A 16,550-nucleotide genomic window follows, 5' to 3' on the forward strand; every position below is an offset into this window, starting at 1 on the left:
AGCGCGCTGCGGCCGGCGCACCGCGCTGATCCGATGGCAGGAGCCAGGTGTTTATCCTGGTCTCCCATGGGGTGCAGGGCCCAAGGGCTTGGGCCATCCTCCCCTGCACTCCCTGGCCACAGCAGAGAGCTGGCCTGGAAGAGGGGCAACCGGGACAGGATCGGTGCCCCGACCGGGACTAGAACCCGGTGTGCCGGCGCCGCTAGGCGGAGGATTAGCCTATTGAGCCGTGGCGCCGGCCTACACCTACACACAGTTTTAACCAAAGCTGTAAACATGTAGATTTAGCAGTTTCTCTGTGCCCTCATTTACAAGGAAATGCACAGCAGAATGACCAAACATCTCCTCTTGGGAGGAGATGTCAGGGGCTGGGGGTGATGAGAAAGTGCTAGCCTAACAAGGCTAAGACCTTGGAGTCCACATTGGCCAGCCCTTCATTTGTCCATGAGAACAATGGAGCCAGGGCAGAAAGATGTCTTCCTAAACCCAGCTTCTAATGGCCAGGCCCAGGACACAGGTCTCCTCCCTGGCTGGCCGCCTCTGTCGCGAGCAGCCAGCAATTGATCGTGCAAACTCCCCAGGGATGTCCTGTCCAGCCTGCACTGATTAATGTATTGGCTTCTCTGCAACGCAGGAGACCAGTCAGGGGATGAAAACATTACTCAGATGCTGAAGCGAGCCCACGACTGCCGGAAGACAGCCGAGAACGCCGCCAAGGCCCTGCTCATGAAGCTGGATGGCAGCTGTGGGGGAGCCTTCACTGTGGCTGGCTGCAGCGTGCAGCCCTGGGAGAGCTTGTCCTCCAACAGCCACACCAGGTAACACTGGCCTCTCCGTGCAACACGCGTGTCACCCAGTGGCTCGGAGAAGAGCAGCATGTGCTCCAGGTCTGCGGCCTGCTGCCTTCCAAAAGGAGCCAGAGGCTTGAGTGGGAAAGCAGCCGCCTGTTTGCTGTGGGAGCACAATCCAGAGAGGTGGGCTGAGGGCCCTAGGAAGCCTGCCTGTACGTATGACGTTCATTCTCCTGTGTGGTTCTCCTTTCTGTTTCTTTATAATTCTTGATTTCTGGGGACAACTGGGGTGAGGCAGGCCCATTTACCCAGAAAGGTCTCTAAGCACCAGAGACACAGCCCGTCCTAGCTCTAGACTCACCTCTGTCTGCAGCTGTCCTTTGTGAGCTCTTCCCAGTCAAGAACCACTTCTCTCATCTCTTGTGCCGTGGAGAGTAAAGCCACACGCACGCACCAGCTTGGCAGGCGCCTACTTAGGAGCCAGAGGCGGGCTCCCCATCAGTGGATCTAGAGAACTGTTGTGGCTACTTGAAGAAGGTGGGGAGGAGCCAGTGAATACCTTGCCAAGCACAGTTTGCTGGAGCTTTTATTCTTTTGGATGGAGGCGGCAGTCAGAATGGAATCTGTCTTAGTTATCTTCTCAGTTCTTGCCACTAAAGTCCTAAAACCACGCATGCCTTCCCTTCATGTAGCACTTCTCATTAAACAGGGATGAGTAAACTTTTTGCTGCCAAGGGCCATTTGTATATTTATAGCATCATTCGCAAGCCATACAAATTTGCCAACTTAAAAATCAGCCTGCTGTAGACTTACTGAAATTTTTTTTAAAGATTTTATTTATTTATTTGAAAGTCAGAGTTACACAGAGAGAGGAGAGGCAGAGAGAGAGAGAGAGGAGGTCCTCCATCCGCTAGTTCACTCCCCAGATGGCTGCAATAGCCAGAGCTGCACCGATCAGCTTACTGAATTTTGAGTCCCGCCTGCAGTTGCCTGGGCAGGGCCAGAGTGAAGATATCTCGGGCCTTGTTCTGTCCACGGGCTAGAGGGTCCCTGCCACCAGTCTGGAATGTAGCTTGTTACAAGTTTCTTATGTGATGACAAGATCATGAGAAGCAGGGAGGGACAACTCAGACCATTTTTCACAGCTGAGAAAACCTTGGCTCAGAGATACATACGTGGCTTGCTCAAGGCCCTGTGCCTCTTAAAGACAAACCTGGACTCGAATCCAGTACTTCAACAGCAGGCTCCATTTTGGGCCCCTTAACATTACGGAGCAGGGATCGCTTGTAGGTCAGGGGACCAGAACCACAGGAAGGCAGACAGAATCTCAAGCACCAAAAGCGAAATGCCGATGTCTTCTTGTTGCCCAACAGCAGTTTCGTGTTCCATTTCTCTTCCCCACTGGCAAGACCCAGCTACCTGCCCCCATGCATCATCCATTCACATGGACCCCAGGAGAGGGGACACTGCCAGTACTGTCAGGGTCCAGGTGCCCACAGGCACAAGAGCAGTGGTTGTCTTACACAGTGAAACATGGATTATAACTTACTTTTTTTCTTACAACCAGATTCTTCTGTTTCAATACAGAAAGCAGACACTCTTGGAAATGACTTTTCCATATGTATGTACTCTGTCATGTCTGTCTTGGTCTGGTGTAGACATGTAGATGGCGTGTTGTTGATGACAGTGTCCTGCTGAGTTACTGAACACAGGAGACACAGGCTCATGCTACACATCACTGCACGCATCTCCTCACTCCCCAAATAATCCTGTTTTTTGATATGAATCAGATGAATGTGGAATCAGGAGCAGGGACAGTTTTCTCATATCTGCAGCAGAAATCCTGGTTTTGAAAAAAATTAATGTATAGGGAAGCCTTAATTTGATTCCATATTCTTAGAGAAATTTTGTTTTCAGTGAGAGTTAAGTATCTCTAATCTAATATGCGTAGGACCAAAAGTGTTTCATATTTGAATTTTTTTTTATTCTGGAATATTTTCACTTCAAAAATGAAAGGTCTTGTGGCTGCAACTCAAGTATAAACAAGAAATTGTTTTGTGTATACCTTGTACACAGCCTGAAAGTAGTGTTATGTAATCTTTTTAACAACTTTGTGCATGAAGCAAAGTTTATATTCATCGAACTGCCAGAGGTCAGGTATAGATTTTCATTGGGGCATCATGTTGGTGTTCCAAAGGTTTTGGTTTTCGGAGTGTTCGGGGGTTCAGGATATCCCACTGGTGCTGTCTCCCTCAGGTTGCGATAACTCAGAACGCAAGGATGTTTTCAAGGATGACCTTGCTAAGGAATACCTTGGAGCTACTGTCTCAAGTGGGTCTTCCATCGAAGTGCAGAGGCTCTTCACTCAATTTCACCCAGTTCCCTCACCTCACCCTCCTGATAAGAGCAGGTCCAGGGAACCCACACAGGTCGGGCCTGTGGCCCTCCACATCCACGGGCCTTTTACAGTTACAGCAAGGCCCTGACCCTCTTAAAATCACTTAACTTGCTTTAAAAATCTTGCCACTTCTGGTTCCCTTTGTCAACTCCATGAAAAAAGAAAAGACAGGAAAAGCCACTATCTGAGCAGGAGCTTTCTGTGCCTCCGCCCCCAGCTGACACAGGGGATTCTCAGGAGGACTTCAGTCAGCTGTTCCCCAGGGTCTTGGGCAGCTCCTGATGGTGAGAAAGGAGCAGCAGAGGGTATTTAACCGTCAAGGGGCGGTCAGTGACCCAGCCTTCCACTGACACTGTTGCTGTTAGCAGGAGCCTACACACATTGCTGCTTCATTTTTAAAAACTGTGGCCTTGGCTTCCTTGGAAAGTATTGTGTTGATTGCCTCGGTTGTGATCAGCATAGCAGGACAAAGATGCGAAGGGACTCCATTGTGAGCCAGTGGAAATAGGAATTATTTTTGTTTGGGTGTTTTTTGAAAGATTATTTATTTCAAAGGCAGAGTGTCTTTATGGGAGAGAGGAGACAGAGAATTCTTCCATCTGCTGGTTCCCTCCCTAACTACAACATCTACGGCTGGGCCAAGCCAAAGCCAGGAGCCTTGAACTCCATCTAGGTCTCCTACGTGGGTGGCAGGGACCCAGGTACTCAGGCCGTGAGACACTGCCTCCCAGGAACATTAGCAGGAAGCTGGATTGTACGTGCCAAGTGGCCCAGACTGGAATTGCCATGCCTATGTAGGATACAGGTGTTTCAAGTGGTAGCTTTACCTATGCCACAATACCTGCCCCAAATAGGAATCCAAACCCACCTTTGGGTCAGGCATTGTGATCCAGCTCATTTGGTAGAAACTCGTCATTGATCTAAATCCACAGAAGGCCATGCATCCCAGACAAACTAAGCTGTGGCAAGTGTGCTGTCATGAAAGTGGAATTGAGTCCCTCTTTTCTCCTGTCACGTGGAAAGTCAGGTGAGAACAGAGCTTGCTGCCCTGCTGTGAACTTCTGGGTGTCCCAGATGCCGCCTGACTGGCCATCCACATTGGGGTGTAGTCCTCAAATTGAAATGGAGGGTGAAGGGTGGAGGGCTCCAGAGAGGCCCAGCCCACGCCCTGTGGGCCAGTCTAGAATAGGATATTTTCCGCAGTGCAGTAAGAAGGCTTGAGCGGTGGAATCATGTCCGTTGAAGGGGTGAGTGGGTTAGAGCAGCAACCACGTTAGGACAGGCCTGTACCAGCACCATCAGCAAGCATCGTCTTACTGAAAAATCTGTTCTTCCCCATCCACATGTCAGGAGCTGATTGGTTTTAGAATTTATCAGTACTAATTTGGGACATGCTCAATCGGACTTGCCTCAAATGGTGGAGTCAGAAACGTGCCAGGGGATTCCAATACAATCCCATCAAGGTGGCATGCACCAATGCCATCTCAGTAGTCCAAGTGATCAATTTCAGTTCACAGTTGATCACACTGATAGGTCTAAGAGTCAAAGGGATCACACAAACAAGACTAGTGTCTGCTAATACTAATTGATAGAATCAAAAAGGGAGAGAACAATCCATCATGGGAAGCAGGATACACAGCAGACTCATAGAATGGCAGATGTCCTAAACAACACTCTGGCCTCAGAATCAGCCCTTAAGGCATTCGGATCTGGCTGAAGAGCCCATGAGAGTATTTTAGGCATGGAAAGCCAAGACACTCTGGCAAAAAAAAAAAAAAAAAAAGACCTAAATGAAAGATCTCTGTGAGTGAGATCCCAGTGGAAAGAACGGGGCCATCAAAGAAGGAGGTACCTTTCTCTGAAGGGAGGAGAGAACTTCCACTTTGACTATGACCCTGTCAGAATAAGATCGAAGTCGGCGAACTCAAAAGGCTTTCATAGCCTTGGCAACTCATGACTAGAGCCTAGGGAGATTATTGATGCCATAAACAAGAGTGTCAAATTGTTAAGTCAACAACAGGAGTCCTGTGTACTTACGTCTCATGTGGGATCTGTCCTTAATGTGTTGTCCAATGTGAAGTAACGCTATAACTAGTACTGAAACAGTATTTTTACACTTTGTGTTTCTGTGTGGGTGCAAACTGATGAAATCTTTACTTAATATATACTAAATCGATCTTCTGTGTATAAAGATAATTGAAAATAAATCTTGATGTGAATGGAATGGGAGAAGGAGCGGAAGATGGGGGGTGCAAGTGGGAGGGAAATTATGGCAGAGGGGGGAAGCCATTGTAATCCATAAACTTTAGTTTGGAAATTTATATTTACTAAATAAAAAAAAAAGAATTTATCAGTACTAACACCCAGCCCAGATGTTCCTCAGTTGGGCAGCAAGTCAACCAGGCCTCCTGCCACATATCCTTGTCACTTGCCTTCCAGGTTCTCCAAGAATACATGGAGACAAGAAGTAATTTCTTTTTTTAATATTTATTTATTTATAAAAGAGTTACAGAGAGAGCACCAGTTCGTGTCCCAGCTACTCCACTTCTGGTCCAGCTCTCTGCTTATGGCCTGGGAAAGCTGTATTGGATGGCCCAAGTGATTGGGCCCCTGTACCCCAGGGGAGACCTGGAAGAAGCTCCTGGCTTTGGATCAGCTCAGCTCTGGCCATTGTAGCCATTTGGAGAGTGAACCTGCAGATTGGAGATCTCTCTGTCCCTCTCTCTCTTTTTTTTTTTTTTTGACAGGCAGAGTGGACAGTGAGAGACAGAGAGAAAGGGCTTCCTTTGCTGCTGCTTCACCCCACAATGGCCGCTGCGGCCAGCACACCGCGCTGATCCGAAGCCAGGAGCCAGGCGCTTCTCCTGGTCTCCCATGCGGGTACAGGGCCCAAGGACCTGGGCCATCCTCCACTGCCTTCCTGGGCCACAGCGGAGAGCTGGACTGGAAAAGGGGCAACCGGGACAGAATCCAGCACCCTGACCAGGACTAGAACCCGGTGTGCCAGCGCTGCAGGTGGAGGATTAGCCTAGTGAGTCGTGGCACTGGCCTCTGTCTCTCTCTTTACTTCTCTCTGTAACTCTGCCTCTCAAATAAATAAATCTTTTAAAAAACACATTATATTGATAAAAATGTGACTACATGTAAATTTTTCTTTTGACATTATTTTATTTATTGAAAGACGGAGTTACAGAGAGGGGTGGAGACAGAGACGTCTTCCATCCTCTGGTTCACTCCCCACATGGCCACAACGGCCAGAGTGGAGCTTCCAGGAGCTTCTTCCACATCTCCCACACATATACAAGGGCCCAAGGACTTGGGCCATTCTCTGCTGCTTTCCCAGGCACATTAGCAGGGAGCTGGATGGGAAGTGGGGCAGCCAGGACTCAAACCACCTCCCATATGGGTGCTGACACTACAGGCCGGGGCTTTAACCCACTGAGCCACAGCACCAGCTCTGACTACATGTAGTTTTTAACCTAGTAAGTATCCAATTATATGGACTCTGGAAATGTATTTTTCTCCTTAGCATTATATTCTTGTATTTATTTTAGAGGTAGACTGAGGCAGAGACAAAGAGAAAGGTTTTTTTTATCTGCTGGTTCACTCCCCAAATGGCCACAATAGCGGGATTTGGGCCGATCCGAAGCTAGGAGCTTCTTCCAGGTCTCCCACATAGGTGCATGCCCAAGCACCTGGGCCATCTTCTACTGCTTTCCCAGGCCATAGCAGAGAGCTGGATCAGAAGAGGGGTAGCTAGGACTCAAACTGGTGCCCATATTAGATGCCAGTGCCACAGGTTGAGGCTTAGCCCGCTAAGCCATAGCACCAACCCCCTCTTTAGCATTATATTCTTACATATCTTCCCATATGTGTCATTATCTTCAGCAGTCACATGGTCTTCCATTGGATGGCAATAGCATTGTGTATGTAAACAATTTCCTATTCTTGGACAGTTATGTCTGGTTTTCCTCTCTCAAATTGTTGCTACAGCCCCCTCCTGTCCTTAGGCCTGCTCCTCTTGTGCAGGGTCTGTGGGACCAAGCCTAAGAAGTAGAGTTGACTGGCTCAGGAGTAACTAGCGTCTCCAGTGTGAAATAGGCCTCCATACATCACGGTTTACTCTCCTGCAGGCAGCGTGCAGGAGGCCTCTGCTGTTCCTGGCTTCTGCCGTCTTTCATTCTGGCCATCCTGGCTGTCAGGCCTAGCTGGTTTGTTACTTCATGGTTTGCTATCAGTAACCACATCAGAGATGCCTGGTTTCCAACACCATCATCATGGCACCTTTAAACGAGGCTGCATGACTAGAATTTATCTTCTAAATATCTGTGGTTCTTATTTTGATTCTTAGGAGCTTTCTGGAACACGCAGATTTTGAGGACTTATCTGGCAGTCAGTTTTTCCATATTTGGTTAGATGGTTACAGACCATTTGTTAAAATAATTTATCCTCATCTCGTTTAATCTGTTTTTTCCTGGAGAAATCAGATAACATTCAAAAGCATACAAACCTAAGAGGTTTGGAGTTTAGTATTTTTAATATGGGTGTCCCATGGGGGATATTCATAGCACAAGACTCAGACAGAGGCAGCGGGCGGGCAGGGCCCAGCCTTGTGCTTGGAGGAGCAGTGTCAGTGCCACACACCACTTGGCCCAACTCCCTCCTGCACGTGAACTTCAGATGCACCACACAACAGCCACCCAGCCCATGGCACCTTCCTTCCCAAGTGATGGAAGTCCGATCTCAACTCAGGCCAGGAGAGACGTTGATAAAAACATCGAGAAAGCTCCATCTCATTTTCGAGGCCCAAGAAATGAAATGTCCTTGTAGCTTCCTGCTGAGGCAAGCTGAGGAATCTGAAGAAAAAATTAATTTTTCCTCGAAGGGGCAGGGTTGGGTATTTGCTTGAGGACGGAGATGGGACCTGAGGGGAGGGAGAGAAGAGAGGTCTAGCACCCGTGGCTGGTTTGAACAGCACGTTGCACGGTGGACAGGGCAGGCAGAGGACCCTGGCCCTGGGCTGTGGGCCCGCTGCATGTGCTGTGCCATGCAGGAGAATGGGCAGCAGGGAAAGTAGCCAGCACAGTGCCGGTGGGCTATCACAGAGTCTTACTAAAGGAGACTGCTGGTCCATCCCAGCCTCAGGAACGAGAGCCCAACTCCAGCACATGGGACTGGGCCAGGATGGGCTGGGCCTTGTCCGTCTGCCGCTTCTCCCCACATCCGCTCATGGAACACCTCCAGCCTCCCATGCTAGAGACAGGAACGGCAGCCTGCACACCACTGTGCCCTTGTCGGCTGGGCTCACCCCACTCGGAGCTGGGAGAGTTAATGGATGACGTTACCCTGACCCGGCAACCAGCACCAGCCCTCAGAGGCCACCCGCACCTCCGTGTGAGGGAGGCCAGGGAAAAGGCCACTGACTGCCCCTCCTGCTGTTGTCAGTGGTACGCTGTGGTGAGATGTGCCAGCATTCGGCAGAGTGGTAATTAACCTCGCCTGATCCACTCCCTGCTGTGTCCTGGGGGGTGGAGGGGAGCTCAAGTGGTCAGGCTGTGGTATTGGCCTTGACATTAAACTTTCCTCTGCTAAAAGCATTTCAGATCCTCGAGGTTCCAACAGGGTAGGATCTGTGCACTGAGTCCTTTGTTCTTCCTGTTTTTTTTTCCTTTATGAAAACTGTGCTCATAGCAAAAGGGAGTGGGGATAAAAAGCCTTCCCTGTGCGCCAGGGTGGCCTCCAGGCCCCAGAGGGTGACAAAGCCTGGCAGTCCCTGGCTGCTCGTGCTTGCAGTCTCCTGGACGCTTCTTTCTGGCAGCTCTCAGGATAGCCTGTGGCTGGCTGATGCCCTTCAGGGATGTCCTGAGAAGGCCGTGTCCACTCCTCCCCCAGAGCAGGTCCAGAGCGGGCTGGGCAGCAGGAGCAGCTGGTCCTGCCTGCCTCAGGTCCCTGCGTCCTTTCCAGCTTGTATTCTTGTTGACCAGAGCAAGACAGGGTGGGTAATTCACTCTTGGCGGTTAACAGAGGAAGAGCCTTTGCTCAGGTCTGGGGGGACATCAGGGCCTGCTCAGAATCACTGGAAAATGGGCAAGTGTCCTGCTGCATCGCAGGGTCCTGACAAGCACCCACTTCTGCTGACAGGTATCCCCTGGAAGATGTGTTAAAACACAGACCGCCACTCCCACGCTGGAGTTCCTGATCTTGGGTCAGGGCCTGGGGATATGCATCCTAACAAGCTCCTGGGTGATGCTGATGTGGCCAACTCAGGACCCCGTCTATGAGAACTGTGGGTAGGAAGTCTGCCACCACGGTATCACTGCAGTTCCTGCAGAAGCACTGGGGAACTCCGGCTGGGTTTTACGTTCCCATTTTAAAAGTCAGGAAAGGGTGCTTAATGTGTAAACATTGCCTTTCTTAAAAAGTAGTCTCAAGAAGTCAGAATGTTACAGGGAGGCAAACACTTGCAAGGTGGTTATTCTCTGTATTACTGTGTATTTTGAAACTTCAAGATGATTTCTGATGAGGAAAGACAGTTTGTAAGTTAGCCTTGGACCCAAGTCCCAGCTGCCTAGGAAGGACTTGTTCCCAGAGCCTCCCCCCCACCCTCTGCCCCAGTGCCTGGCCGTCTCAGCATGCACGCAGGGCCCCATGGAGCACTCTGCAAACAGTGCCACTGCTCGGGTTTTCTCTGGGTTTGCTGCTCATTCCTCTGGGGTCATGAGACATCTGTCCTGCAGTGTCAGTGTTGACTGTAGGTGAGCTGCCGAGTCCTACCTGAGGGGTGTCTGCCGGCCTGCATGAGCTGTTTGCAGACTGGGCTTCCTGAGATACGGAGAAGGAGCCTCTGCTTCTCCCTTGGGTGAATCCCTCTCGTCTGGCAGCTGCTGGCAGACCCAGGTGTAGCGCCAGGGTCCCCGGGTCCTCGGCCGTATGTGCTGTTCTCCCTGTCCTGCTCTTGTTTCGCTGTGGAGGGTCCTGAGGTGTGAGGTCTGAACGGTGCGCCCGCTTCTCCCTTCTCAGCCCCAGAAAGCACTCCAAGCTTCCCCCCAACTCCTCCTGGGGTGGTCACAGCTCTCCCAAGGGCTGTCCCCACTGTTGCCCTGGCTTTCTGGCATCTCAGGATGGTGGCCAGAGGGATCCTGTTAACATGGAAGGTGGAACACTTTGTTCCTCCTCTGCAGACTCTCCTGTGGCTTCCACTCCCTCCATGACCTAGCACTCTGCCCCTCTCCAGCCACCTTCATTCTTGCTGGCCTGCTCGCTGCCTCAGGGCCTTTGCAAGTGCTGTGCCCTCTGGCTGGATCTCTCTTCCTCTACATATCCACATGGCTCCCTTTCTGACTTCTTGTAGGTCTACCCAGATGTGAGCACCGGACAGCCCTTCCCTGTGGATTTATTTCAATAACCCCATCCCCACGCCTCTGCTGGGACTTGTCCCCTCCTGAGACACCTGTCTGTCAGTTGCTATCTCCCCTGCTAGAATATGAGTCCATGAGGGCTAGGGTTTTTACTGGACCTACGAGAGTCACCATGGTAGCTGCGCGGTATTTGTTGAATTAATGTTTATTGACTGCTTTCCGTGTGCTGGTCACTGCTATAAACACTGCCCATTTTTCCTCACTCACTCCTTAACACAGTGTTAGGAAACATCTATATCAACTACATTTTACAGGTAAAGAAATCTACAAAGAGTGTAAGGTACTTGGCAGAGGCAAAGGCAGCACTTGGGCTTGGGGCTCTGCAGGGAGACAGGACCAGTATAGATGTAGAATCTACCTGGAGATGTGTCTCTCTGTTCCCGTGTCTGCTTTGGAGTGTCTGTGTGTATCGTTCTCTCTGTATGTGTCTGTCTCCATGAAGATACCTGCTTCTGCATGGACACCTGTGTCTGCACACACACTCGCACTCAGAGCTATCTAAGGAACTGGCTCATCTGATTATGGAGCTGGTGACTCCTCGAGCCTGCAGGTCAGGCTGGAGCCCAAGGAAAAGTAGATTTGCAGTCTTGAGCTGCAAGGCTGTGTGCAGGCGGAACTCTCCTCCATGGGGGACCTCACTCTACTCTTAAGGTATCCAACTGATTGGACAAGGCCTGCCCACGCCATGGAGACTGATCTTGACTCACAGTCTTCTGATTCAATGTTAATCACATGTAAAAACCCTCAGGGCAGTGTCTGACCAAACACCAAGGGAGGGGCACCGTGGCCTTACGCAGCTGACTTACTTCCACATCACAGTCTCAGGAGGGTGTTGAGCTTCGGGTTAACTTCCCATCTGTCCTGATGGGGTGGAGGGAGTGGGGGCAGCCCCAGAGAGGGTCCAGCATTCAGGCGTTTCCTGTTCTAGAAGTTGCTCTCTGGCATGAAGACCACCCCAAGTCCTACAGTGGTGGCTTCCTCCTGTGAACGCCAGCTAAGCAGAGAGGCTCCGCCCCTGCCACTTCTCTCCCTGAGCCTGTTCTTCCCAAGAGTACAGTTGCGCTTGGTGTCTAGGCTGTGGGGTGGGGATGCCCTCTGCTGGGCCAGGGTCCTGGGCCTGTCACCTCTCTTCCTGGATCAGGTGAGGAGGGCAGACCGCTCCTTGCTCCTGGCTCCCTGGGTTTTAGGAAAGAAACAGGACCGTGGGATGCAAAAGCCACAGCCTGAGTCTCGTTGCACCACCTTCTTGACGAGCTGCTTAGGGGCCTCAGTCTCCACATCTGTAACAACAGAGATAATGAAACCAACCCGGCCTGTTCTGATGAGAATTCAGGCCCCCGCTTGTACTGCTGTCGTTGCAAAACCAGTTCCATGGGGTTTGAGCCAAGCACAGACAGGCCCCAGGGGGGAAACACAGCTCCTGAAACTGAGGTTCCTCCCAGACTGACCTGGAGGGAGGGGCCTTGTTCTGGATGGCGGGGGCAGCCCCTCTGCTGCTGGAACTGACCAGAACCTTCTGGAGTGCCTGGGGTGTTCTGCCTTGCGTGGTGGTTTGCTTCCCCAGAAACTCTCATGGCCTGGGGCTCACCAGCATGCGTCTCAGGTCTGACAGCCTCCACCCAGGCCACCGTGACCAGCCTGAGTCCCTGCTGGTCATGAGGCCCAGGTTGTTGCAATTGTGTTACCCCCACCTGTGTTTTTCCTGGTACGAGATGCAAACAGCACAAGTGACCTCACGCCCACTCCTGCCACAGTTGGGGACGTTGGCACACGTGGATGTGTGCATGAGCGTGCGTGTGCATAGCCACGGATCATACTATAGGTATCTTCTTCCACTTCTTTGTTCCCTCATCATGTCTTTTTGCAAAGTCCTGTCCATGTATTCACCTATTTTTATTTATGCGCATTGTATCTCCATCCTGTTTCCTCATGTAAACATACCCACCGCTGTCACAGCCGTCGTGGGGGAAAGCTTTGCCTCCTTTTGACACGCGTGGTGGCTCACTACGTTGTGTTTTAGACTAGTCCTGAAACCTCGCCGTGCATCTGTCACTGCTAGACATTCGTTTTGGCCTTCTACACCATTGTGTGCAACAGTGTAAAGATTCCTCTTATTTAAAAGGTGGTGTCAGCCTCCCAGGCCTTGAAGGAGGCTCCTTGGGCCCAGCGTAAGCCGTGCTGGGGGGAGGGCTGTGGGGAAGAGCCAGGAGGGGTTCTGCCGGGGCCGCTTGGACACGCGTGGCCTTTCTCCTCCTCAGCACAACCAGCTCCACGGCCAGCAGCTGCGACACAGAGTTCACCAAGGAGGACGAGCAGAGGCTGAAGGATTACATCCAGCAGCTCCGGAACGACCGGGCCGCGGTCAAGCTGACCATGCTGGAGCTGGAGAGCATCCACATCGACCCGCTCAGCTACGATGTGAAGCCGCGCGGGGACAGCCAGAGGCTGGACCTGGAGAACGCGGTGCTCATGCAGGAGCTCATGGCCATGAAGGTGTGCTGGGGGGGGGGCCCCGGCCATGGAGGTGTGCTGGGGGGGGGGCCCCGGCCATGGAGGTGTGCTGGGGGGGGTCCCCGGCCATGGAGGTGTGCTGGGGGGGGGCCCCGGCCATGGAGGTGTGCTGGGGGGGGGCCCGGCCATGAAGGTGTGCTGGGGGGGCCCCGGCCATGGAGGTGTGCTGGGGGGGGGCCCCGGCCATGGAGGTGTGCTGGGGGGGGTCCCCGGCCATGGAGGTGTGCTGGGGGGGGCCCCGGCCATGGAGGTGTGCTGGGGGGGGCCCGGCCATGAAGGTGTGCTGGGGGGGCCCCGGCCATGGAGGTGTGCTGGGGGGGGCCCGGCCATGAAGGTGTGCTGGGGGGGCCCCCGGCCATGGAGGTGTGCTGGGGGGGCCCAGCCATGAAGGTGTGCTGGGGGGGGCCCCGGCCATGAGGTGTGCTGGGGGGGGCCCGCCCCTGAAGGTGTGCTGGGGGGGGCCCGGCCATGAAGGTGTGCTGGGGGGGCCCCGGCCATGGAGGTGTGCTGGGGGGGCCCCGGCCATGGAGGTGTGCTGGGGGGGGCCCACCCCTGAAGGTGTGCTGGGGGGGCCCGGCCATGGAGGTGTGCTGGGGGAGGCCCGGCCATGAAGGTGTGCTGGGGGGGGACCCGGCCATGAAGGTGTGCTGGGGGGGGCCCCGGCCATGGAGGTGTGCTGGGGGGGGCCCGGCCATGAAGGTGTGCTGGGGGGGGCCCCGGCCATGGAGGTGTGCTGGGGGGGGGCCCCGGCCATGGAGGTGTGCTGGGGGGGGGCCCCGGCCATGGAGGTGTGCTGGGGGGGGCCCGGCCATGAAGGTGTGCTGGGGGGGGCCCCGGCCATGGAGGTGTGCTGGGGGGGCCCCGGCCATGGAGGTGTGCTGGGGGGGGGCCCGCCCCTGAAGGTGTGCTGGGGGGGGCCCCGGCCATGGAGGTATGCTGGTTGGGGCCCGGCCATGGAGGTGTGCTGGGGGGGCCCCGGCCATGGAGGTGTGCTGGGGGAGCCCCGGCCATGGAGGTGTGCTGGGGGGGGCCCGCCCCTGAAGGTGTGCTGGGGGGGGGCCCGGCCATGGAAGTGTGCTGGGGGAGGCCCGGCCATGAAGGTGTGCTGGGGGGGGACCCGGCCATGAAGGTGTGCTGGGGGGGGGACCCGGCCATGAAGGTGTGCTGGGTGGGGGACCCAGCCATGAAGGTGTGCTGGGGGGGGCCTTGCCCCCCGCCCCGCACCCAGCAGCTCTCACTCCACAGGTCTGAGTGAAGCTGTGCCGTGGGGGAGTCCCTGCCCCCCGCCCCCGGCTCTCACCCCACAGGTCTGAGACCTCTGAAGGCACGTCAGAGCCACTGCCTCCCTCTCGAGCAGGTACTGCTTCGCTCTGTCTGGGGGCTCTGAGGTGGACGATCCTAGAGAGGTGAATTGAACTCTAGGGGAGCCCCTGGGGCCCAGCCCCACTCTGAAACACTTCAGTCTCCAAGAGAACCAGATCAGACATCCGCAGGGTACACTCCACAGTTGTCTACAGTGACCTCGGTCCCAGGGATTCCTGAAGGCCTCCTGGGGCTACTGATGCTGGTGGTGTCTGGAGGCAGGGGACACAGGCACGGCCAGTCGCAGTGCCCTCCTGGGAAGGCTGGCAGTGCTGTTCCAGCCGTTTCCCAATAGGATCTGTGCTGTGCGTGCCCTGGCTGGGCTGTGTGCCAGCGTCTCTAGAGTGGGAGCAACGTCCTAGAAAGCTGGTGCCCTCACTGGGAGGGGGCTGGGCCGTCTCAGCGGACGTATACTGGGAGGCTGGGCCGTGTCGGCAGGACCTACACTGGGAGGCTGGGCTGACAGCAGGACCTACACTGCATGTTCCTGGCCAGGGTTGCCAGGTTCCAGCCCTTCACCTGCTGCCTGCTCCCATGCAGTGAAGGCTGGCTGATACTTGTCCCTGGTTCCTGACACAGAGCATCAAAACCCACATGAGAGTGCCCCTGCCCAGTTGATGAGGTGAGTCGGGTGGACCCCTCGGAACACCTGCGTGAGGTTGATCACCTGTAGGATCACACACGTGGGGAGAGGGCCAGCACGCTGGAGGTTGAATTCTATCTTGTGGTCAGCACTTTAGTCCATCATGCCTATGTAATGGAACCCCAAGAGAAATCCAGGTCCCCAAAGCTCAGGTAAACTTCCAGTCGGGTGACACACCCTGGCTTCTTGGGGTCTACACCGGAACCCTCAGACTTTGCCGTGTGGACTAAAACTGTAACCCTAAGTGCGGTGCACTCCTTGGTTCTGCACATTGTTCTGGCTGACAGTGGGTCCTGGGCAGGTCAAGGGAATCCCCAGTTTTGTAGGCAGTCGGTCAAAAGTGCGGGTGTCCGTGGCAGCTTATGAAGTGAGGATTTCGCCCTCAGCCTGTGGGGCCCGCACTGCGGCAGGCCCTTGGTGTCAGAATCGTCCTGCAGCGTCTCCACGTGGGCTGGGAACAGGGTAACAGCCAGCCAGCAGCCGGCTACTGTGCCACTCCACAGTGGGGGCCTGCTCGGGCTGCACAGGGCTCAGCTACAGGCCCTGGGGATGGGGGAGAGGGGCTGGCAGCTGGCAGCTGTGCCTCCAAGCCTGCTCTCCAGACTCCACTGTGCCACGAGCCAAGCCTGGCTTGTGCAGCCTTGGACGCTGCCATGTCCCTGCCCCAGGCACCAGCTGCAAGAGTGGCTCTGGGACGGAAGCCACGGCTGGTTCAAGGTCTGGACAGGTGTAGCAGGCCCGAGTGGGTCTCAGGGTCTGGATGGGTGTGGCAGGCCCAAATGGGTCTCAGCGTTGCTGAGTTCGTAACTCCTAACCCGATTCTGACCTGCGGAGATCAGCTCCGCCCTCTGTGGTGATGCTGTTTCTGGAGCCAGCGTCCCTGCCCTCGGTGGCTGCTGCAGCGGGAAGCCCGGGCAGCAGGGACAGATGTGGGAGTGACCCTACCCCGCCTCCATGCACCCACGCCGGCCAACCGCACTTCTTTCTCGGAAGGGTCCTCGGCGTGCCTGGCTGTGTCCTCTCCTGGCCCACTAGCCGGCTGTGACTTTTCCCCAGTCGTGAGCCCGCTCTGTAGACCCTTGCACTCTATAGCATGAACCAGGGAGCTGCCCTGCCATTACATATTCCAAGCCATATGTTTCTTTTGGCCAGAGAAGAATGGTTTTCTTCTGAATCCTGGCCAATGTGTACTATTACTCGGTGTTAATCAAATCCAGTGTTATTCTGGCCAAGAAAGGCATTTTTTTTTATCAAATAAGGGCAATAATATTCCCTTTACCACTTGAAAATAAATTATGTAGTCATCTTAGAAGAGCAGAAATTATAAAGCTGGGAGGGAGGTGGTCTGAGCGTCTCCTGGCCCAGGGGCAGCTGTTGCAGGCATTCTGGCTGTGCGCAGCCTGTGAGCTTCTTGCAGGGTCAGGGTC

General features: G+C 54.1%; 1 protein-coding gene across 5 annotated transcripts in view; it reads left to right on the forward strand.

Moving 5' to 3' along the window:
• Window positions 1-16,550, forward strand: part of MCC (MCC regulator of WNT signaling pathway) — a 446,585-nt gene that overhangs the window by 413,933 nt on the left and 16,102 nt on the right. For all 5 annotated transcript variants that reach the window (XM_062189308.1, XM_062189312.1, XM_062189309.1 and 2 more), the window contains 2 exons: window positions 635-818; window positions 12,866-13,100. In XM_062189308.1, coding sequence (XP_062045292.1) covers window positions 635-818; window positions 12,866-13,100 — 419 coding nt within the window. The remainder of the gene's footprint in view (window positions 1-634; window positions 819-12,865; window positions 13,101-16,550) is intronic.

The sequence above is a fragment of the Lepus europaeus genome, chromosome 4 (assembly GCF_033115175.1).
Source record: "Lepus europaeus isolate LE1 chromosome 4, mLepTim1.pri, whole genome shotgun sequence".
Classification (NCBI taxonomy): domain Eukaryota; kingdom Metazoa; phylum Chordata; class Mammalia; order Lagomorpha; family Leporidae; genus Lepus; species Lepus europaeus.